This window comes from Scyliorhinus torazame, chromosome 17 (genome assembly GCF_047496885.1).
Source record: "Scyliorhinus torazame isolate Kashiwa2021f chromosome 17, sScyTor2.1, whole genome shotgun sequence".
NCBI classification, from domain to species: Eukaryota; Metazoa; Chordata; class Chondrichthyes; order Carcharhiniformes; family Scyliorhinidae; genus Scyliorhinus; species Scyliorhinus torazame.
In genome coordinates this window covers 138,138,208-138,163,363 of record NC_092723.1, presented here as the reverse complement: position 1 = coordinate 138,163,363, position 25,156 = coordinate 138,138,208, and the positions used below count along the sequence as shown (strand labels likewise).

The 25,156-nt window shown below is 44.6% G+C and overlaps 1 protein-coding gene across 5 annotated transcripts in view; it reads left to right on the top strand.

Annotated features, from left to right (window-relative positions):
- LOC140394181 (probable helicase with zinc finger domain) overlaps window positions 1-25,156 on the top strand; it is a 682,830-nt gene that overhangs the window by 477,598 nt on the left and 180,076 nt on the right. For all 5 annotated transcript variants that reach the window (XM_072481139.1, XM_072481135.1, XM_072481136.1 and 2 more), the window contains one exon: window positions 4,074-4,257. In XM_072481139.1, the coding sequence (XP_072337240.1) occupies window positions 4,074-4,257 (184 nt within the window). The remainder of the gene's footprint in view (window positions 1-4,073; window positions 4,258-25,156) is intronic.

The following is a 25,156-nucleotide window of genomic DNA, read 5'->3' as shown; positions in this document are numbered from 1 at the left end:
AACCACGTAGGCACATAATCTTGTAAAAAAGGGGGGATGTCATGATATTCAAACATACATACATAATGATAGACAGACTAACGGACCGATTAGCACACATAACACGATAGCCAATCACAGACAAGAGCAGACACAGTATAAGACAAGAAACACGACACTTCCTGGGCAGTCCATCTGGAGACAGCACAGGGCCAGGACCTCATAGCAAGAAACTCACACAGTCACAACGTGCTGAGTACCAAGTCTGATGTATAAATAGTTAGATGGAATAAAACTGCATTGTACCAATCGCAACCGTGTTGGTTCGTCTGTACCTCAGAGCACCCAATACCTCACCTATATGCTGATGATTTGCTGCTTTATGTTATGGACTGGCCACCACTATGGGTGAAATAATAGAGATACTGAGGAGCTTTGGCCCCGGGATACAAATTGAATTTAGAAAAGAGCAAGTACTTTCCAGTTAATCCCACAGGGAGAGGAACCATCTTTGCTGCCTTTTCGCCTGACCATCTCTAGTTTCAGGTATCTAGGTGTCCGGGTGGCCCACGATTGGGCCCGGCTCCATAAATTGAACTATGCATGTTTGGTGTGTAAGATGAAGGTCAATTTGAAAAAGTGGGGTAACCTTCCCCTGTCCTTGACAGGTAGAGTCCAGTCTATTAAAATGAATATTCTCCCAAGGTTTTTGTTTCTTTTTCAATGTCTTCCTGTTTTTCTCCCTAAATCTTTTTTTGTGAGGGTGAATAGGTTGATTTCATCCTTTATGTGGGCGGGCAAGACCCCAAGGATCCGCAGGGCAGTTCTTCAAAGGAACGGATAGTCAGGGGAGGGGCCTAGCATTGCCGAATTTGCTTTTCTATTATTGGGCAACCAATGCTGAGAAGGTGCTGGGGTGGTGCATGACCAGGGTTCCATATGGGGACAGATACAGGCGGGAATCTAGTCTCGATGAGCTGGTGACAGCCTCGCTTTCGTTTTCTCCAGCCAGGTACTCCTCGAAACAGTGGTTGTGTCCACTCTAAGGGTATGTAGACAATTCAGGCAGCACTTTAAGCTTAGATCCGTATTAAGGATGGCCTCTATTTCTGCCAGTCATCTGTTTGAGCTGTCGAGGCCCACATTTGAGGTGTGGGGAGGGAAGGGGGCTTGAGAGATTCAGGGATTTGTTCGTGGACGGGCGGTTTGCTCGCTTGGAAGAATTGTCGGCGAAGTTTGGGCTTGCGGGGTCGAACTCGTTCAGGTACCTCCAGATAAGGACTTTTGTAATGGGTGCCATCCCGGCATTCCTCATGGTACCACTGACGTCTCTGATGAAGAGTATCCTTTCGTTGGCAGGGTCGGAGGAGGGTAGCACTTCCATTATTTATGGGCGAATTCTGTCTGAGGATTTGGACTCGGTGGATGAGGTGAAGGCTAAGTGGGAGAGGGACTTGGGGCCTATTGTGGATGATGAGGTGTGGAGTGGGCCCTTCGTAGGATGAACTCCACGTCTGCATGCGCGTGGCTTGGTCTAATCCACCTTACGGTGCCGCTTAGGGCGCACCTGACCAAACCTTCTTTCCGGAGGTAGAAGATAGGTGCGAGCGGTGTTCTGCGGGTCCAGCCACCAAACACACACATGTCCCAAACTGGTAATCTTCTGAGTCTCCTTCTTTAGCACCATGTTTGTGATTCTGAATATTGATCTGGAGTCTGTCCTCTGGTGGCCATTTTTGGGGTGTAGGACTCGCCATGGCTGCAAACAGGAGTGAAAGCAGTAGTTCTTGCTTTCGCCTCGCTGATTGCCCGGAGGTCAGTTCTGCTTGGGTGGAGGTCTCCTCCTTTGCCAAGCGCCTTGGTGTGGTTGGATGACCTAATGGAATTCTTGTACCTGGTGAAAGTCAAGTACACTGTTAGGGGGTCAGTTGAGGGGTTCTACCAGATGTGGCAGCCATTCATTACCTATTTTAAGGAATTAGTCACAGTCAGTTGTTAGTGGGGGGATGTGAAGGGCTTGGGAAGGGCTTGGCTGGTGTTTGGGGTTTGTTTCATATTTGTTTCCCTTTTCTTTTTGTTATGTTGGTTTTCTGTAACATCTGCTGCGGGTAATGTGGGTTATAAAATGAAATGTAAAATGGAACATCTTTAATCAAAATATATATTTTTTAATAAAATAAAATCTTTACTTGAATCAAATGTAACAGATTGCAGTCACTAATGTGCAAGCATTGTCCCTTTGTGACAATTTGGTTAAATTTTGACACATCCTGGCTATCATGAAGGGCAGCAATAAGAGCACTTCAGACATCCTTTTGTTCATTGCCATGTCTGCTACCTGTCTTCATGTTGATGTTAAAAAATGAAATGGCCATCTTGCTGTACCTGTTATAGTATTCTATTCAAATGTCTTTCATTCATTGTGAACAGTGCATTACTAAAGCAAATCACATAGTCATCGTGTTTGTACCTCTATAGACTTTGCTCAGCCATCCACGAAAACTCAATGTGCCTTATCAGGTGCATTAATATTTTAGCATTTAACAGCCAGCCGGTTTCCTAGCGACCCTGAATTCTCAATGTTAGTTATCCATTTATATCATATTCAAACTGATTCCAGGACTTGATGGTTTCACTGGTGCATTTTCATTTCTACTTTTGGAAAAAATGAACTGGGTTATGCAGTTGATACCTGCTGTTGTCTTATGAGTAAACAAATATGATTGGCATTGGGATTTAAACTGCATTGGGTGCTGAGCAAGATTTGTGGTTAATTTGGGGAAAATCTACTGTGGGTAGGTGCGGTAACCCTGAAAACCATATGAGAAAGTTCTGATATGTCATTTAAATTGTAAATAACTTTCTTGTCGCAGCTATACACACTGAAAGCCCACGTTGAGCCAGTTTCCTCACCCTTAACAATTCTGGTGACATGATTTGTAAGCAGTCTCATTGACTCATTGCATCTCGACATGCAATCATGCTAACAGTGCCAATTTATTTTACCCCCCCCCCCCAACCCCAGCACAGTCTACATTAAAATAAGATGGAAAAGCTGGGATTAAATTTAACTGCAGTAGGATTTCAGGGGTTCAGTAGCTGTATGGTTGATAAATGATGTCTACACCAACTGCACCTGTACCATTTAAATAATCAGTCATTTTGTTTTATCATTCCATTATAATCACAAAGTAGTATAACACAATTAAGTTTTTAGCAGCTTGGCACTCGCGCTCTCTTTAATATTCTATTAACGAGCAGTGACGCTTGTCATTCTAATTTTGAACAGCAAGCCACCGCAGTCAGCTTTGTATTGTAATTTTCTCATATAGCACAGAAATTGAAATTCAGCCTAAAAGCTAAGAAGTAGGTGAATAAAAAAGGTTCAGTAGAATTTCATTACTAGATTTGTTCATGTTTGCGTTTAATACAAAAAACGAAATCAGACTCATTGCACTGAAGGATATGATGAAAATGTCAATTATAATCTCAAAAATAGCTACTGAAGACCTTGAGATAATTTTACAGATTCAACAGTAAATGTTTACAAATGCTTTCTTGTTTCTTTCTGAAAATGCAAATGTTCTGATGTATTTAAAAGAAATAACTGTTCTCTACTGTTTAAATTGAGGGGAGATAGATATAAGAGGTAGGTTCTTTACTCAGAGAGTAGTAAGGGTGTGGAATGCCCTGCCTGCAACAGTAGTGGACCCGCCAACACTAAGGGCATTCAAATGGTCATTGGATAGACATATGGACGATAAGGGAATAGTGTAGATGGGCTTTAGAGTGGTTTCACAGGTCAGCGCAACATCGAGAGCCGAAGGGCCTGTACTGCGCTGTAATGTTCTATGTTCTTCACCCCATCCCCCAACAAAAGCAAAATATGATCACATTGAGGACGTTTCATATTTTGCAATGCTTATTATTTTCGCAAAGTGGCTGTAAGATTACTTGTGATTATTGATATGCTTAAGTAATTTTATATTTATAATACAGCAGACCTTTTCTGATAAGTCTGAGTCCTTGACAAAGGTGCATTTTGTATGGGCAAAAAGAACTGGTTCACTTATTTTTGTTCTAACTCTGTTTAGGTGACCTGGTCAGGATACCAGAACAGATTTGCATTAGACCCAAGGCTTGTGGCTCGTCAGACTGCCATGGCATATAATTTCAAGTTGTTACAGACTCAAGGAAGGCTTTCACCTGGCCCTTTTAACCTTGGAACTTCCCCACATCAATCACACATGGACAGAGATCTGGAACATGCAAAATCTGGTGAGTTATTGTCCATAAAATCTAATTCATCCGCGAGTACAGTGTTTGGTTTCAATTTTCAAAAGTTTCAGATTAGGCATTCAGATAGGGTACCTGGCCAGGGTTGAATACTAGACATTTTAACATAGCTAAATATTCTGTGTTTGATTACCTTTGAGAATTAGGGGTGATCTACAGAAAAAAAATGTTACCTCAAAAAGGTTGTTTAATCAAATTGTAGTGTCAGTGAACTGAGACTTCACTTTAATATATGTATATCATTGTGGCTAATTTGTCTTAAAAAAGTAAATACTGGACAAAGGCTTAAAAATTACTGTATCCACAACTGGTCATGACTCAAACTAAAGGAACATTGAGGTATTCAGATTCTTAGGCCAGGTCTGGCCAACATCACCAATCTCAATAATCCAGACTAAGGAATATACATCCTTTGTCCAAGCCAAAATGGAGAGGCGGGTGTCACATGACCTCCCCTTCCCAAGCTGTTGGAGCGTGTAATATATAATATTGCCTAGAGGGGCTGACAAGCGCAGGCTGCCATTTTCCATCTAGTAAGTAGCAGCTCAGATAACGGGCTCTGTCCAGGTTTGAGTACCTGTCTCTCCACATGCACTGTTTCTATTGGAACATCTGAGTTTCTGTACTAGTGGCTCCAAGACTAATTCATCTCTACAGGCTTATCCCATCATGGAAGTCATTTCTACTGGAAAAGTGAATGATCCAGCATCAGTCTTTAGCCGACGGGCTCTGTGAAAGTATACACCATTGCGTTTTGATTCTGGACTCATGTGAAACAAGAGCTCTTATTTTGTCTGTGGCCTTTGCCCTGTACCTATGAATGAAAAGGAGGACATGTTGCCACCCTCCTCTCGTGTTTGATAGTATGCAAATAAACTAACCCTTTTCGTTCATCCTATCTCAAACTTGCTGCGAGGTTATTAATAGAGAATTGGATCACATCAAAACCGAGGGGGTTTGGAAAATATGCCACAGCTTACAATGGGGGCGATATATCTGTGGATGGATGATCTGTGTAATCCCGTGGAGAGCTTGTTGTAATGTGCATGACATGGGGTTATCTGTCACGTTAATACATTGATAAAGATAAACATTTCTGTAGTTTAGAGTGTTACTTGCACACTTGGAATTGTCTGGTTGCTGTTGCTTTTAGTTGGTTTGTTACAGCAAAAGTCTTAAAACCTGAGATCTTGTTCTGCGATACCTTTAATTTAGTCATTGAGAATTCAAATTTCTTATTCCAATATATCAGTCTGTACAGGGATTGTATAAATATACCGAATTCCAGCAATGTGTATGCATATCAGGTAAGGGCAACCCAAAGTCAGAAGGGGAAACCTTATGATGTAGTTTTCTAAAAAGCCTTTTGATAAACTACACCGTCAAACATTATTTACAAACTAAAATCTGTCTTTAACAAGAATAAACCCTTAGTATGGATTGGTAACTCTGGGGGAAAAAAACAGAAACCGAACAGTTGAAATGCTGATGCTGCAGGATCCTTGCTGAAACTTCTCTTGTTTTGTGGAATTACAGTCCTAGTTCAAGATTGTAAAATTCATAGATGTTCATTGCTAATAAGGCACTTTGGACTTGGGGGAGGCAGCCAAGTTCTTACATGGAGACTTTTCACTACCTTGACTGATTGCAAATAATTCGGAAACAAAAATCAAGTATTTAACATCCAAAAACCTGAAAACGTCCCCCACATATGCTTCTTCCTCTTGGGACTTGAATTCTACTTCTGTCCAAGTTCGAAATGCTACCTTGGCCTTGGACTTTCTCAACAAGAACTGGATGTTTGCGCAAAACCAGGTGGTGATGTTTCAGAGACATGATGATGGCTGAATTCAGATATTGTCGGCTGAGGATGGCGAATAACTGCAAATTCAAGGTGGTTATTAGAGCTTAGAGTATAGGCAAGAAGCTTCTGATGCAGTAACACACCAACAATGGAAAACGTTAAAGGAAATAAGATCGGTTCTCACATCGTAAATGACTGAAAAATGGAAGAAAGATTTGGAGACAAGAAGAGGGAAGAATGAATAAACAAACATAAAAGCATCTTGAGCAATAGCATAATTCTACCATAAGGGATAAAGCTGAACTGTTTCAATGTCCAACAACCACTTTCTAGGCTCTTGAATGACTACCATTCAGCAACACATTTTTTTAAAGCACAATCTAATTAAATTCATGGATCTTCACCACAAATTCTGATGGGTTATTCACTCATCTAAATGCACAGATCCTTATTTAATCAGTCCAATGGCGCAAATAATATCGCAAAGTCCTCAGAATGAATAAATGCAGGCTTGTGAACCTCAGGTTGGTAAACGTCATGATACTGCACGCTACGTTCAATCAATTTTGATACTAATGTGCAATCTCTTGAAAAATGTGTGCTGCTGTGGGTCTTTAAACTCCAAACTTACTAGGCTTCAGAGTCTATTAACTTCATATCTGAGATGCACATTTGATTTCTTCAGCCTTTCTCTTCATGTCAGAAGGGCTAATCTGTTCATGTCAGAAGGCTTTAAACTTTTTAAGTCACGTGACCTCTTTTGTTTAGTAAGACTGTACTGTGCTGCCATCAAGAAGCTGAGAAATCAGCTTCTCAATTCTGATCGAGGACTATTACCCTGAGTGAACTTAAAATGACTTTTTTTTTTATTTGAAGACGCGCTCCACAATGCCTTGTCTATGTGTTAAAATAACTAAAGATTAGGGTATATCTGGCCATTCCTACTTATGGTCTGATTTTTTAAGAGATTTGTCTTGCCTGTTAGTGCTGTTCTGCCAAGGAGTTTCTGATTGTCTTTGTCGCTCTCTCTATGTCCTGTTCCTGTAATCTGCTTCTCATGAGCAGTGTCTCTGTCTGCTCACACTCCACTTTTGATGAGTCTCTGTGGCTGCCCCCACACCACATCTCCTATGTATCTGCCTGTCTGGCTCTCCCACTGCTTCATTCGGGAGTAGTCTACATCACAGTTCTTGCTACCTCATGTTATTTGTATATGTACGTTGATGGAATTCCTCTGGCGCTCCTGTGTTGCTGATATTCTGTCAAGGTCCCACTGGAGAATGTTCTGGAGAAGACAATGAAAATGCTTAAATGCACTCTGAAGCTTTCCTTGAATTGTGGGAGGAACTTGCTACCTGTTGTTCAGGGTGGCAACAATTTTGTCCCTCAAACTGCATCATGCTTTGAGTCACAACATTTTAATGAAAAGGCAGGGCAGCAATTTGAGGGACAGTCAGTGAAGATGATGGGCACATAAGGAATGATAACTTTTCTTAATTTGAAATTTTAATAGTATTGTTCTGCCTTTTTATTTAACAGTACTTGAAAATAATAATAATAATCGCTTATTATCACACGTTGGCTTCAATTAAGTTACTGTGAAAAACCCCTAGTCGCCACATTCCGGCGCCTGTTCGGGGAGGCTGGTACAGGAATTGAACCCGCGCTGCTGGCATTGTTCTGCATTACAAGCCATCTGTTTATCCCACTGTGCTAAACCAGCCCCTTTTAGGCAAGGCACCTGGTTTTATTTTTTCTGAAAGAGGGTCGGGAGTCTTTGGAACTCTTTTCCTCAAAAGGCAGAATGTTTGAATATGTTTAATGCAGAGGTATATAGAATCTTTTTTTAAAATGTTTTTATTGAAGTTTTTCATTTTATACAATACACAATAAACAAAGTATGTGGATCAGACACAATTTACAATAGCTCAACATTGGAATTAGACCCCCCATAACCCCACCTCCTTCACCCCCTCCTTTTCTGTTATTTTAAGACATTTTATTGGAATACGTATTTTATAAAAGGTGATTGTCATCTATTTACATATGTATAGCTCTTCCCCCCCCCCCCCCTCCCCATTCCCCTCTGTCGATTGACACCCCCCCCCCCCCCCCCCCCATGCATTAGCTGTTTCTTTGGGGAACTGTTCTATTTAGCTGGTTTTGTGGTCTGCTGGTTGCCGAATGGTATGGGTTTTTCCACCTGGGGGGGGTGGGGGGTTGTTGTCCCTCCCCGTTCCGGGTGGTTCAGCCTTGGCCAACCCCCACTTTGTCCTGGCGCACTTCGTCCCTGGCGGGGAACCTGTCTTTGTGGCCTTGTTTTGGCCCCCTGTTGTCTATTCTGGCTGTTCCCAACCATCCCCACTCCTCTTTCCCTGGCTTCCCCCCGCCTCCCTCCTCTTTCCCCTCCTATACCTATTCCCTGGTGTCTTGTTGACTTCTGTGTGACCCCCCTCCTCCCTTGCTCTATTGGCTGTTGGCTTCAAACAGGTTCTGGAACAAATTGGTGAATGGCCTCCACGTTTTGTGGAAGCCCTCTTCTGACCTCGGCTGGCCAATTTAATTTTCTCCAGGTGGAAAAATTCCGACAACTCTGCCAGCCAGTCTGCAGCTTTGGGTGGCGCTGCTGATCGCCAGCTGAGCAGGATTCTTTGGCGGGCGATTAGGAACGAAAGGCAAAAGCGCCAGCCTCCTTCCCATAAATAGTTCTGGCAAGTCCGATACCCCGAAGGCTGCCACTTTCGGGCGTGACTCCACCCTCACCTCCACAACCTTGGACATTGCTTCAAAGAAGGCTGTCCAGAACTCGACAAGTCTGGGGCATGCCCAGAACATATGGGTGTGATTGGCCAGGCCTCCCTGGCACCATCATACTTGTCTTCCACCTTCGGGAAGAACCTGCTCATTTGGGTTCTTGTTAGATGTGCTCTGTGCTCCACTTGCAATTGCATCAGTCTTAGCCTTGCGTAAATGGAGGCGGAGTTGACCCTGCTCAGTGCTTTGCTACAGAGTCCCCACCTGATTTCTATCCCTAATTCTTCTTCCCATTTTCCCCGTTTTTCGTCCAGTGGGTAACGTGCCCTTTCTAATAGTCATTCATAAAGGTCCCTGAAGTTCCCCTCTCGCAGGTTGCTCGTGTCCTGTAGTTTCTCTGACATTGTGTGTCTCGGGGTCTGTGGGTATGTTGTCGTCTCCTTGCAGAGGAAGTTCTTTACCTGTAGGTTCTCGCAGCTCGTATCCGTTGAGTAATTGTAGTTTTCCTCTCAGTTCCTCTAAGGTCGCTATCCTGTCCTCTGTGTAGAAGTCCCTAATAGTCAGCATACCTCCTGTCGTGTCTCCACCTCCTAAAGGTGGCGTCTAGCATGGCTGGCATGAACTGTGGTTTCCGCAGATGGGGACCATAATGGACATTTCGGTGCAGCTAAAGTACTGTCTTATTTGATTCCAGGTTCGGAGTGTGGCTACCACCACTGGGCTTGTTGAGTGTTTGGCTGCCGGGGATGGGAGTGCTGCCATGGCGAGGCCCGGAGGGTCATCCCTGTGCAGGAGCTCTCCTCCATCATACCCATTCCATTTCCAGTTCTTTCACCCATCCCCTCACTCTTTCTGCAGTGGCTGCCCAATGGTAGTATTATAGGTTTGGAAGGGCCAGGCCCCCCATGTTTCTTTTTCTTTGTAGGACCTTTTTTGGGGATCCTTGGGTGCTTATTCCCCCAAACGCCATAATAATTTTGCCGATCGAGTTAAAGAAGGCCTTGGGCATGGATCTGAACAGGAAGAGGAACCTGGGCAGCACGCACATCTTGATCGTCTGCATCCTCCCTGCTAGGGAGAGCGAGAGTGTGTCCCATCTTTGTAGATCCTTTTGTACTTCCTCAGCCAAACCGGCTAGGTTCCACTTTTGGGTCCGTGTCCAGTCGTGAACAATCTGGATCCCCAGATAGCGGAATTTGCTTTGGACCTGTTTCAATGGTAGTCCCGCCTGCTCTGCCGCTCCCCCTTTCGAGTTCACGGGGAAGACTTCACTCTTGCTCGGCTTGAGTTTGTAGCCCGAAAAGGCTCCAAACTCTCTCAGGAGCTTCATGTTCCCTAGCCATGCTTGCCGTTTTCCCCATTTTGGAGTTCGATCTGCCCATCAGTGGGTCCTGCACATGGTTAAAATGCCATGATCAGTTGGTGCATATCTATGTTCGGGTGTTCCTCCATGGTCTTTTTTACAAACTCCGTGTCGTCCCAGTTGGGTGTGTACACGTTCACCAGGACTACCAGTGCCCCATCTAGGACACCACTGACCATGACGTACCGTCCCCCTGGGTCTGTAACCATCTTTGTCGCAGTAAACACCGTCCTATTATTTATTAGTATGGCTACCCCGCCCTAGCTCTCGTCCTGTAACATGAATGGTAGGTCTGTCCCACCCAACCCTTCCTTAACCACAGTTGGTCCTTCTTCCTCAGGTGTGTCTTTTGGAGGAAGACTGTCGGCTTTCATACTTTTCAGGTGGGCAAAGACTCTGGATCTTTTACTGGGCCATTAAGTCCCCTGACATTCCAGCTGACTATTCTGATGGTGTGTTTCTGCAGCCCCCCCGGCACGATCTTTAGGGGGCCATCCAAAATGGCCACGGTCACCATACTCACCATGAGGCCCGGCCCCTGCGTTCCGGGGTTTCCCTTTGTCTAGCGATCACCCAACATGACCGCCAACTGTGTGTACGCCATGTGGGTGAGCCCCTGCATTCCGGTGTTTCCCTTTGTTTAGGGACCCTCCAAAGTGGCTGCTTGCAGTGCCACCTTATTCCATGTTTCCAGGAGTGACCTGTTGAAGCCAGTCTAGAGCCCCACCAATTTGTTTCCCCCTCCTTCTGCTACCCCCCATTCTTTCCCCCCCCCCCCCATTTCCAACACCCCGCTTGTCCCTCTGGTTTACCCCTCCTTAGTGGTGTGCCCCCCCTTGCCAGATCCAGGTGGGAGATTCGCTGCGCCCCCCCCCCCCCTCCTCACTCATACCTCCTGCCGTTAGCTTTCCTGTTAGTGTGGTGCCCCCCCCCCCCCCCCCCGGGTCGGTCTGATTCCCTCCTATGCCTGCTATGTTGGTTTTCCCTCTGTCTCCTCATCGCCATCTCCTGCACTGCGCTGCACTCGCCCCCTCCTTTCTGCGAACTAGTTCCCAAATTCAGAATGAGGCGATACAGTCTCGTGCAAATTGTACATTGGTTTTCTCTGCCACCTCTGTGTCCGCCTCATTGCTGTCTCCCTTGTTCCTTGTCCAGTCCTTTCTTTTGGACGAACCCAAATTTGATACTGTTCTTGGACAGGGCTGACTTTGCCCTGTAAAATTCTGCCCGGTCTGTCCTAATGTCCTGATAGACTCTGATCTTGTGTCCCTCCCAGCTGCAAGCCTTTATTTTTATGGCCCAGCAAATGATCCTGGTATTTGTGCAACTTGGCAATGACTGCTCTCGGTTGTTCCCCTGCCTTGGGTTTCGGCTGGAACGACCTGTGGGCCCTTTCGATCTCCGGCAGCTTGGGAAAGCTGTCTCTCCCCACTCGGTTACCCAGCATTCGGGCTACGTAGTCGGTCCGGTCCCTGCCCTCGATTCCTTCTGGCAGTCACAGTATCCTAATATGTTCGTGCCTCGACCGGTTTTCCTGGTCCTCCACCTTTCCTTTCAGGTTTCCCTGAGTCGCCACCAACCTCTTTATTTCAGCTTCCAGGGTAACAATTCGGTCGCTCTAGTCCATTGAGGCTTTCTCCAGGTCTTTTATTGTATTCCCCTGGGCCTCCAATCTCTTTTCTATTTTGTCGAGGGCCACCTGCATGGTGGCCAGCGCTTCCATCACTGCTATCTTGACTGCCATCTTTAATTCTGCCTTAATGTCCTCCTTCATCTCTTTCAGTTCCCTAGTGAGGGACGTCTTCCATCCATCTCTGGGTGAGAGGGTGCTCGTTTTTCAGGTCGCTAGTCTTGGAAGTGGCCAGTACCCCTCACCTCGTGAGTCCGCTGACCTGCTCGCATGCTGCTCCTGTCCCTTGCCACCGTTTTTGGTGTTTCTGCGGCCTCTGGAACTGCTGCTTCCTGGCATGTTTGTTGTTCTTAGTATTGGTGAGTGGGGGTTTTAGTCTGGTTGTTTTGGACTTATTCTGGCTAAAAGTGCCCATTGTCTTGTCTTACGGAAGAAAGCCACCTGATGTGTGACTGCTCAGCACATCTCTGTCACCAGAAGTCCATAGAATCTTGATAAGCAAGGGGTGAAAGTTTATCGGGCGTAGGTAGGAATGTGGAATTGAGGTTGGGAATGGGAATTGAGGCTAGAATCAGATCAGCCATGATATTATTGAATAGCGGGGAAGGTTGAGGGGCTGAGTGGCCTACCCCTCATTTGTATGTACCTTTTTTTTATTAGTTCATGGGACGTGGCGTCGCAGGCTGTGCCAGCATTTATTTCCCATCCCTAATTGCCCTTGAGAAGCAGTTGAAAGTCAACCACATTGCTGTGGGTCTGGAGTCACATATAGGCCAGACCAGGTAAGGATGGTAGATTTCCTTCCCTAAAGGGGAATTAATGAACCAGATGGGTTTTTACGACAATCAACGATGGTTTCATGGCCATCACTAGATTTCATTCCAGATTTTTATTGGATTCAAATTTCACCATCTGCAATGGCGGGATTTGAACCTGGGACCCCAGAGTACTCTGGGTCTCTGAATTACTAGTCCAGTGACACTACGCCACCACCTCCCCACCTGGCGCAGTCAACAACCACTCGCAGAAGGAACACCTACATATTGCAAGGGAAAATTGTTTAAAATCAGAGTGATGCAGTTTTTCTGTTGTCAAAGATAATCTAAGAAGACCTACCTGTCTGACTTACTGCAAAAATAGACTTATTGGTTAGAGGGTGGGAAATAATTAAAATCAATGTGCATAGATGGAAATTCTGTCCCATTTTAAAGTTATACATTCTATACCTTATTTTGATTTCAATTATAAATTCCTATGTGCACATTTATAATGGAAATTGCTTATGTAAACTTAACATACTTCATAGGTAACTCTTGTACCAGTGCATTTATTACCTTTATTTGGAGAGGATGTAACTAGGGAAGCAGTGAACAGGAGCAGCAGAGAGGCAAACTCAGTGCCAGGAAAACAGCAAAATGAAGACAATTAATAATAATAATTTTTATTATTGTCACAAGTAGGCTTACATTAACACTGAATTGAAGTTATTGTGAAAATCCCCTAGTCGCCACACTCCGGCGCCTGTTCGGGTCCACAGAGGGAGAATTCAGAATGTCCAATTGACCTAAAAAATACGTCTTTCAGGACTTGTGGGAGGAAACCAGAGCACCCGGAGGAAACCCACGCCGACACAGGGAGAACGTGCAGACTCCACACAGACAGTGACCCAAGCCGGGAATCAAACCTGGGATCCTGGCGCTGTGAAGCCACAGTGTATTTTGGTAGGAGATTGGGCTTGTAAGACAAAAGGCCACAGTCCGTGCCAAGGAGCCAGCAAAGAGCAACAAATGACTATTGGTGATGGAAATGGAGAAAGTAAAAGTACACTAAATGGATGCAAAAGGAATGGAGGTGCTGCAGAGAACAGGAAGCAGACCGGCAGTAGTGGCGGCAAAGCACAACATAACAGAAAAGCTTAAATAAAGTTTAAGTTAACAAAACAGGCGATGGAGCTTGGAGAAGCAACAGTTCCACGGAGCATTAAGAAGACAGAAAGTAGGGCAGCACTTTGGTTAGCATTGCTGCCTCTCGACGCTGTGGTCCCAGGTCCGATCCCGGCTCTGGGTCACTGTCCATGTGGAGTTTTCACATTCTCCCTGTGATTGCGTAGGTTTCGCCCCCACAACCCAAAGTGGTGCAGGGTAGGTGGATTGGCCACTCCAAATTGCCCCTTAACTGGAAAAAATGAATTGGGTACTCTAAATTTATTATTTAAAAAAGAAGACAGAAAGTTGTGAAAAATGGTAAGTAGATGTACCCTACAATCTGTTGTTAAAAGTAATACCCAGATGTGATCAGCATGATGGAAATAGCATCACACAAACATTATCAAATATTAAGTAAAGGATAAGGGAGTGTGCATTATACACAAATATTCAAATTATTTACATATTTATGAAAAATACTGCATCGTAGAATCATCATAGAATCTACAGTGCAGAAGGAGGCCATTCGGCCCATCAAGTCTGCACCGGCCCTTGGAAAGAGCACCCCACTCAAGCACATACCTCCTCCATCCCATCCCCCCTTAACCCAGTAACCCCAATTAACCTTTTTGGACACTTAAGGGTAATTTAGCATAGCCAGTCCACCTAACCCGCACATCTTTGAACTGTGGGAGGAAACCAGAGTACCCAGAGGAAACCCACGCACACACAGGGAGAACGTGCAGACTCCACACAGACAGTGACCCAAGCCGGGAATGGAACCTGTGACCCTTGACCCTATGCTACCGTGCTGCCGATCGGCTGTGTACGTCATGCTCACCAATGTTGCTTCATGTTGACTGTGACAGTGTTTGTTTAATAAAAACATTTGCTTTGTGTCATTTAATAGGCAGTGATATTAAATACCTATCCCTAGATCTGCATGCAGCATCTGACTCGCTCCATGTAATTGGTACCTTTCTTCATTTTAGTTTGAACACTTTCATTTAATTTAAAATGGAAAGTGAATTATGGAAGTAAACTAAACCTTTCATTGTTTTGTTGATCATTAGAAAAGATAAATATTTTTCATTATTGATACATATTGGACAGAGGAGATGACTGACTGCTAGAGACACAGATATACTGAGGGAACACAGACAATGAGATTACCCTCCAGAGACCAAAACACCAGAATTAATATTTGACGATATCTCTTAGAAAGCTATTCAGGAAGACCTACAATGCCTCCACTGTTTTGCACCCTTACTCATACTGACGGTACCAGGAATCCATTTGTCAACCAAACCCAAATCCCTCCCCTACAGATGCCAGCCTAAAAGATCCATTTCAATCCATCAAGCCCCAACACCTATAGGCCACACCATCGCTAGCATAAAACAACTCTAGCAAACCACAGACTGCTCCCCAAATGCCAAACTCACACTCTACCCATTACCGCTGAGTAAAAATTGGATTTTTGGACATGTCGTCCCAATTTGTGACCTATCCATGCTCATGCAGATCAAGGTGGACATCATACAATTTTTGTGTACCGACCTCATCTGTATGGCTGTAGCATTGGACGGAATGACTCTCATAGTGCTGCCTATTCTTCCAAGCTGCCTGCAACCTCTACACACAGCAGGGGAGGCTGGCCGTGTTTGTAATCATAGCCAACCTGCTCTGAAAAGTAGGCTGTATCTTCAGGAGAAGCTGCACAAAACGAAATAATTGCTGCATTGTAACACCAAGGTAGACTGAGTTTCAGAGCAATGACACTGAAAGCATTGGTGGCTCAGGTGGGCAGGAGGAGAGACACCATGGTTCCACAGGAGTCCAGGAGGCTCTGAAGGACCATCCGCAGAAGAGAGCGCGAGCAGATGGCTAAAGTGATCAACTCCTAGAGTCTGGACCAAATAACCTGACAGCAATCCCACAAGAAGTCTAATGATGACACCAGGGTGGCCAAGGTCAGTGAATGAATCGTCACTTGACATCTCCTAGCAACCACAATACCAGTCTCTCTCAGCACCACAGCCCCATCATTCACCCATATGTTACAATCCCAGATGAGAACTCAACTATTTGCAATTTGTAAAACTGTGAGGAAAGGTAACTGCACCATAGCAGTGATAACACTGAGCACTAATTTAAACACAAAATTAACCATATTAGTAACAAAGAAATAGGTTCACAGATAATAGTTACAACAGTTCTTAAATAAGAGGAAAATCTTTAACTTATTCCCTACACCTGCCACTTTATATATTCCAATGAAGCAAACCAATATAGTTCAAATACCACTTATAAATAAAGTTAGCAATCAGGGTTATTTGCTTTGCTCTGAGCAGAGCTCTTGGAGGGAACCTTTCAGAAGCAAAGTGAAAGACACTTGGCAGACTAAAATTATATGGCAAACTGAAACAACAGACAGACCTTGCTCCTCCTCTTAATTACTTCATCTGTACCCAAGATGATGTTTCCTCCCACAAGATGTTCATGATTTGGTTAGCTAGGACCAAATACAGTGGGCTGGATTCTCTGTTTTTGAGACAATACCCCCACGCCATCGTCAAAACTGTGGACTTTCACGCCAGAAAAACTGGCATCAGAGGGCCACATATTCCTAGCAAGGAGCCGGCGTAAAACTAGCAGCATTTGTTGCAGATACGGGCCCCCGCACTTCCGTATCGGAGGTCGCACATGCGCACGGCGGCGGCCTCCAGTGGACATTCTGTGCTCCATGGCGGACTCAGACCACAAAGCTGGACATTAAAAATAGACCCCCCCCCCCCCCCCAATCTGCCGCTAGCCCGATCCTGACCGCCTGAACATTGCCCGTCCGTGTATGAGGCCTCTCCTGCCTTCCGATTGGCCTGCGCCCGACCAGGACGGCCGCGGACTGAGTCCGCAGCCGCCATGCTAGTATTCCGACCGGCAGGACCATATTAGATCCACGCCATCTAGACTTTGGCCGGTCGGGGGCGGGCCTCCAGCAATGGCCACAGGTAGGTGCTTTGCGGGGTCCGGAGAATCGGGGAACCGACGCTGGCCCTGATTTTGTGTGCCAAAATGGATTCTCCGCCTCGGCGCCGGCCGCGATTTCAGCATCGGGCAGCGAATTTAGCCCAATAGCTGTCATAAATTATCTGCACCCCAGGGATCTCCAAACCAAAACAATATTCCTTTAGCCATCTAGCTGTAAACAAGTAAATGCTTCTCAAATCTATCAGCAGGACGCTGCCCCTGTAAAATGATCAGGAATGACCTCAAGAATGAATCGCAGTGTTAGCATCATACAGGCTGTATGCATCTTAATCATGTTTCGAAATAACATTACTGCAAAAAATATAACAATTTCTTACATTAATCACACAGCATCACTCCATACCATTCAGGACTTGCATCCAACATCCAGTTGCTCCACCTCATTCTTTTGCACACCTTCAATTCTTGCCAGAATCCCTCACTGCTTCCACATTGTTACGATACCCTGGGCTAGTGCGCAATCACTTCCGGTCACACTTTACTTGGAGTCGCAACACAATTGAAATCAACTCTTAAATTATAAAAATATCTGAAGTCTTTGGCTGCCCAATAGCCACAGTCACCAGGTTTGTACATTTAAAACAATTAACTTTTATTAATAATGATAACTATAAATTTGCAACAAATACCACTGGTTAACTACTGTTTAATTTCTAACCTCTTTAACTCTACACACCCTTTATAGGCACACGACTGACAAATACAGAGGGGAAAGAGGGGTGTAAAAATGATATTAAAAGTAAAAGGATAAAAGTCTATGTTTCAGATGGACGTCCTCCAGTTAGGTTCTTTCAGTCTAGGCCTCCAGTTGGATGAGGTCTTTGCTTTCAGTCTGTAATGGTTTTCTCTGTAGCCTCCTCAGGGTCTCAAGACTTCTCTGCAGACTCAGAAATAACAGGCAGGAAACATTTGGGAGAGAGCGAGAGAGAGAAAGCAAGACACAGCTTCTTCTCTCAGCGTCCAGGAGCTTTCTACTGGCTTCTCAATTGCTGTCCTTTGTCAGCCAGGTTACTGCCCTTGGTGAATCCATTGGCTACTAGCCAACCAATCAAACCAAATCCCTCCAAAATTTCTCCAGTCTTTTGGCACCAGAAAGTCTGCGTTCTGTCAAAAGCTAAAACTTCATCGCAAAGTGTACTATTTTGGAAGTTTTGAGTTCCTCACTTCTTTGACTTAAAGGTATATATCCATTAATGATCCATGGATCAAAAACAATAATGGCAAAGTAAAAGAAATACGAAATAAGAGAAGCACCAGGAAGGGCCCTTACATACCTCCCTCCCTAAAAGGAATGAAATGTCAGGGCACAGATATTTCATTGAGGTATGTAAGACATAAATCACAAACATATATCCATTCATCCATCCATATTGTATAGGTTCATTTCCCAACTCGTACAATGGTAACTAATCAGCCCTTAAATATGCAAAAAGCATCCTCTATCACATTATCCCTTCCATGAATGAACACAATTTTAACATTGAACTGTTGTAATAATAAATTCCCAACGGATTAATCTTGCGTTCCAGGTTTTAAAAATTTTCTATCAACAAAAGTGGATTAATGGTCCTTATAAACTAAGCTTTGTTTATTGTCATGGTGAATGTATACTTCAAAGAGCTGAAGGGCTAGTAGTAATGCTATGGCTTCCTTTTCAATGATGTGGAGATGCCGGCGTTGGACTGGGGTGAGCACAGTAAGAAGTCTTACAACACCAGGTTAAAGTCCCAACAGGTTTGTTTCAAATCACTAGCTTTCGGAGCGCTGCTCCTTCCTCAGGTGAATGAAGAGGTAGGTTCCAGAAGCATATATATATAGACAAAGTCAAAGATGCAAGAAGATACTTTGAATGTGAGCATTTGCAAGTAATTAAGTCTTTACAGATCCAGAGAGAGGGGTAATCCCAGGTTAAAGAGGTGTGAATTGTCTTAAACCAGGACAATTGGTAGGATTTCGCAAGCCCAGGCCAAATGGTGGGGGGTGAATGTAATGCGACATGAATCCAAGGTCCCGGTTGAGGCCGTACTTATGTATGCGGAACTTGGCTATAAGTTTCTGCTCGGCGATTCTGCATTGTCGCACGTCCTGAAGGCCGCCTTGGAGAACGCTTAGCCGAAGATCAGAGGCTGAATGCCCTTGACTGCTAAAGTGGACCCAACTGGAAGGGAACATTCCTGCCTGGCATGGTACATTGGCGTCACCATGCAGACGCTGCGACAACGGATGAACGGATATCGCGCGACAATCGCCAGGCTGGAATGTACGCTTTTCTTTTGGTCACTTCATTTGGGTTGCTGTTTGCTCAAATGCCGTGAAAAATGCCTCCATTTCCTTTTCTTCAAAATTTGGTAGGGTGTGTATAAACTTAGCATATCGCCACTGAGTTCCGTTCTTAGGGTAAACTCCCCTCCAGCTCCTGGCAGCTTTTAATTTCCAGGGCTTTTGAGCTGGAACTCTCTTTTGCTTTTTCTTCTCTAACTCCACCTTCCACATTTCAATTTCCATTTGAAAAGCTCTACCTCTTTCTGCTGCAATTCCAAACTCTCTTTCCTTTTGTTGCATCCCCATTTCTTTCTCCATTTAAAAAAAATTCCTTCTCATGCTTGAACTGCAATCGAATTCTCTCCAGCTCAATTTTCCAACCAGAAAATATCTTTGATGCAAAACTACTTAGACTACTCGCTCGTAGGCTCTTCGAACAGACCCAACCACTCAACCAATACATCATATATCTCTGCCTTCTCAGCTTTAGCTGGCACCTCTATTTTCTATTCACTTACCAATTCAATTAGCTTGTCTTTTTGTAGTCCTTGTCGATAAACTAGAGGCAGGTCCTTCACCTGAAGAAAAGTCTTCGTAGCTTCCAGAGCCACCAAACTTGGTGTCTCTTTTAATAAATAATGTACCCCAAAGGTCGCTGTCTACCGTTCCGAAGACCGCAGAACCGAGCCCTCAAATTATGTTTTGACACCCTGGCCTAGAGTGCGGTTAATTCCAGACCCACTTGATCCGGAGTCAGAACGCAAATTAACTCTTAATTTTCAAAATACCAGAAGTCTTGTCTTTGGCTGCCCAATAACTGCATAGCGGCAATAACCGGGTTTGTAAATTTAAACACAATTAACTTTTATAATTAAAATGACTATAATTAAGTAGGCAACAACTATAACTGGTTAACTACTATCTAATTTCTACCCGCCCCCCCTTAACACGCCACACCCTCTCTCTCTACATCTATATGTATATGTAGGATCTATTGGATTGGTTTTCACTGTAGATTCACCAAGATCTCGAGACTTATCCGAAGACTCAGAAATAACAGGCAGGAAACATTTGAGAGTCCACATGCGCAAGGCTCAACCTGATGCAACTAAAAGTGGTACATAGAGCCTACTTAACAAGAACCGAATAAGTAGTTTCTTCCCGGAGGTGGAGGATGGATGTGAACGGTGCCAAGGAGGCCAGGCCAACCACACCCACATGTTCTGGTCTTGCCCAGACTTGCGGGGTACTGGAAATCCTTCTTTGAGGCAATGTCCAAAGTGGTGGGAATGAGGGTGGAGCCATACCCGAAAGTGGCGGTCTTCAGTGTATCAGACCAGCCAGATCTATTCCTGGGCAGGAGGGCGGACGCCCTTGCCTTTGCCTCCCTGATCGCCCGCCGTAGAATCCTGTTCGGCGGGCGGTCAGCAGCACCACCCAAAGCTGCACACTGGCTGTCCATCCGCTCAGAATCTCTCCAAATGGAGAAAATCAAATTTGTCGTCCGAGGGCCAGACGACTGCTTCCACAGAACGTGGGAGTCATTCACCCAATTGTTCCGGGACCTGTTTGTGGCCAACGAACAAACAGAAGAATAGCCAGGTAGCCAAGAATCAGGGGAAAGTAGCGTGGGAGCCATTCACCCAATTGTTCCAGGACCTGTTTGTGGCCAACGAACAAACAGAAGAATAGCCAGGTAGCCAAGAATCAGGGGAAAGTAGCCAAGGCGTGAGAGGGAGGGATAGACCGCGGGTGGGGTGGGGTGGGGGGGGGGGGGGAACAGCTAAACCTAAGAGAAAAGAAAGGCAAACCACAGGGGAAGGGGAGGGGGGGGGAGAGGGAAGAGGGAGAAGACAGGGAACAATAGAGGGGAACCAGAAGGGGGGGGGGGGGCGAGGGAGTGATAGCCGGAAGGAGAGCACGGGAAACGACAACAAACTTGGCAAATACAGTAACAGAAAGCAAGGAAAATACGTGCGAAAGACGGGACGAACGGCCGAAGCGGAGGTGAACGCGCAACGACAACGGCAGTGAAAACTGCCTGGAAGAAGCAACTAACAACACCAGATCCATTCTCATATTGCCCTCTCTGTGTTGGACATAACTAATGTAATTGTTTCTCCGGCACCCAAATGTATATGTACCTCGCCAGTTTCCGCCCCCCCCCCCCTCAAACTTATGTGTTAAAAATAATATTGCTAACTGTACAGAGTTGCTGTTGTTGAGCAAGTGCACAATATCCTACCAGTTCTTTTCTCTTCTCTTCCATATATATATATATATATATATATTATTCTGTGTACATAACTGTAAATATACTTTGTTCAGGAAACATTTGAGAGAAAGAGAGACACAGCCTCTTCTCTCAGCATCCAGGAGCTTTCTGCCAGATTCTCTGAGAAAAAAACAAACTAATCTCTCTCTGTTACTGGGCAGGTTGCTGTCCGTGGCCAATCCACCACCAAACCAATTGAACCAATTCCTCTGATCTCTTGAGTGCTGGAAAACCTGAGTTCTCCTGTTCAAAAGCTAAAACTTCATAGAAGTGTACTATTTTGAAATTGAGTTCTTCATTTCTGCTGGACTTAAAGGTATATGTCTACTAAAAATCCATGGATCAAAACGATAACAAAGTGAAAGAAATATGAAACAAGGGAAGCAACAGGAAAGGGCCCTTACAACAGAACTGCAGCTATTTAGCTATCGCATGTACATCACCTTAACACAATGCTACACAGTTCTCCCTTTTGCAGGAAATAGTGACACATAATAGAAGGAAGAGACAAGAGCCAGTAGGGCACAAGGATGCCTGTATTTCCTGAACCCTACAGAAGAGATGGATGTCTGCATCATGGAGTTGACTGTGCTGGAGCTCATGGCATCCACTGTCAATGAGAACATTGAGGATGATGGCATGTCATATACCCCTTATGCCTCTTTGCAACTCCCAGCCCCTTCGTCATCCTGGTATGATGAACAAATTGTAGATAGTGTGGCCATGAACTTGATGATTCTCACCCCATTCCACTTTCCTCAACTTTCCATTTCTAAGTTCCTGCTTTCATGCACCCAAGAACTGCTGCCTGCTAAACCACAACAATATTAGGATGAGGAGAGAGAGAGCATTAGCAAACACTGATGAAGAAGCACTGTCACTTGAACTGGCGCGTGCAGGCACCATCTTAAATATTAGTGCTGAATGTACTTTGGAGGCTCATATAGATTTGGGATCAGCATGTGGTTTGTCATCCAGCAGGTGGCCTGTAGCCACATCAGAAGTAAAGGATGATTCATTTGCCAGAAGGTGAGATGGTACATGAGTTCTGCTGAAGGGAACTCGGATGACGAACAGCATACAGGAGAACACTTGTAGGCATGCACAACAGCCTCCAATCAATGTTCAGGAGGACGGAGGAATCCAGATTCAACTTGGCGGCAACAACAATTTATTTAGCAGCTTTATAATAATAATAATCTTTATTGTCACAAGTAGGCTTACATTAACACTGCAATGAAGTTACTGTGAAAAGCTCCTAGTCGTCAGTTTCCGGTACCTGTTCGGGTACACAGAGGGAGAATTCAGAATGTCCAAATTATCTCACAGCACGTCTTTCAGGACTTGTGGGAAGAAACTGGAGCACCTGGAGGAAACCCACGCAGACACTGGGAGAAAGTGCAGACTCCACATTCAGTGACCCAAGCCCAACCTGGGGCCCTGGATTTGTGAAGCAACATTGCTACCCACTGGACTATTGTGCTGCCCACATCATAATGAATATCCCAAGGCATTGCACATGAACATTGTAACTTCTGGTCGAATATCTCCCATGCGCCTGGTGTCAAAGTTTGTTTTATAATGTTCATGCATGAATTTAAGACAAAGAGTGTCTTAAAGGAGAAAAGTGAGGTGGAGTGAAGGAATTCCAAAGATTGGAGCCAAGGCAACCGAAGGCAGAGCCACCAATGGTGTAGCAATTATATTTGCGAATGCACAAGGGACCAGAATTTTAGGAGCAAGGATATCTTGGAGGGTTGTGGGGTTGGAGAATATTACAGAGATAGGGAGGGTCAAGGCCATGGAAGGATTTGAATACTGGGATGAGAATTTTAATGTGAAGATGTTGCTTGTGTAAGTAGGGTGAGCACAGGGATGATAGGGGAATGGGATTTGCCGTGAGTTCAGGCATGGGTAGTTGTGTTTTGGATGACCTCAAGTTTACAGGATGTAAAATTGGGAGACCAACCAGGGGTGCATTGAAGGAGTCTGGAGGTAACAAAGTGTTGTGTTCCTATGTCACGGAAAGAAAACCATGATTGTATTGTTGCTAACTTTTGGTTGGTTCAATTGGCTCTGTTTTATAACCTTTGCTCTCGATTTGATATTGATACTGCCCGAGGTTCAAATTCAAGTAATGATCAATAACTCAATACACCGATTAGTAAGATTCAAATCAAAGCACATTTATTATACACAGTAATCGCTACTCATGCACAAATTCTACTTCTAAGCTACTTCTACAACTAACAGGCCTATACTTAGCATCGGACTGGCCCACCAGGTCAGGGGAACAAATGGCCTTTTGTTCGGGTTTTGAGTCTGCGGGATTCGAAGTTGGTACGGATTGGTAGCTAGGAGCGCCAATCTTGTAGTGAGCGTTGACTTAAGACTTACTGGATATCGGCGGCAGCTGCACCGGTCACGGTCAAGGGTTGGTTCGTGTTGCTGAGTGACCCGGTCAAGAAGAACAATTTGAACTTGGGGGCTTAACTTTATAGTCCCCAGGGGCTTCCCGCCTTTTGGGATGGACCCTGTACCTGGTTCCAAGTGATTGGACTTCGTTCCAATCGCTTGGTTCGATTTCTCCAATACTGGAGCGGTTCCCTGATCGATGGGCAGTCTTGAGGTGTCCGTTAACCTCTTTTGTGTTGGCTCCTGCTGGCACCGGTGAGTGTGGTTTAGCTTTTTTTGTCCCAAATGTTGCGATTGTTCCCGGGGATCGCTTATTAGTATGTAGATGGCTGCTACATTATTATGCAGGTGGCTGCTTGTATCGATGCTGTCTGGGCTTTTGCAGAGTTTATTACACAGTAAGTTGCACCTGCTGGTTTCTGCCTGTGTTGGCTGAATTTCCCTGCAGCCTTTGCTGTTCTCCATTTTACATCGGGAGTTGGCCAACCCAGGTGGCTACAGTATATTTATTAAAAATATGTCTTAATTGCTTTCTATTTTTAAAAATTGTCTTTCTCTGTGGAACAAAGAAAATTAAGATGGCTGCTGCAAGTCACCTCATCACGGAGATGACCATCTTCTGGGAACTATCCACAAGGATTTCAAGAACAAAATAATTATTTTCTCAGTTTCTGGAATGTTCCACTTTGTTGTGTAGAGAGTGACTAACAGACTCTCATAACACCTGGGACTGTTCATACCTATTGCCAAGAGAATTACAGAGGTGCCATTTGCATTTGATAAGCCAACCTTGCTAGCAGAGTCAGTGAGTTTGCTGAGATAATGGCTTCTCAAATGCCAGACACTCAACATAAATGACACCCCTTTCAATAACTAACGACTGAGACATTATCAGTTCTGAAACCAAAGCCAATTCCAGACACTGAATAAACATCAGTTTCAAAGTCACCGTGGAGAATGGAGGTCTCCTGCTCCAAGCCTCTGGCCTTCTGCACAGTTTAATTTTGCAGTTTTGGTTTACACAGTCAGTTTGTTGTTTAGCATCCAACTGGTAAGACACAAAGAAACAGGCTCCCCTAGGCGGAACAAACCTACCTAATCTGACTGTACTGGAAGATTACATACCATCGCCTACAGAACCGACTCAATCTCTGTGTGCCTATCTCGTCTTGTCACATTAGCGCCAACGGTAAAGCAAATCCTACAACACCAGCCAAACCTGAATGCTTATGTGAAATAATTCCTTATTGGTATCTGACTTCGAACTCTAGAACTGTGAACCAATCTTCATTTATTTTGTTCCTTGTACTATAAAACCTTTTTTCCATTCCTTCTGTTACTGTGTGAATGTGAGGACTGCAACGTAGTAGACATTCCTTTTTGCAGGTTTTGTGTGCATAAA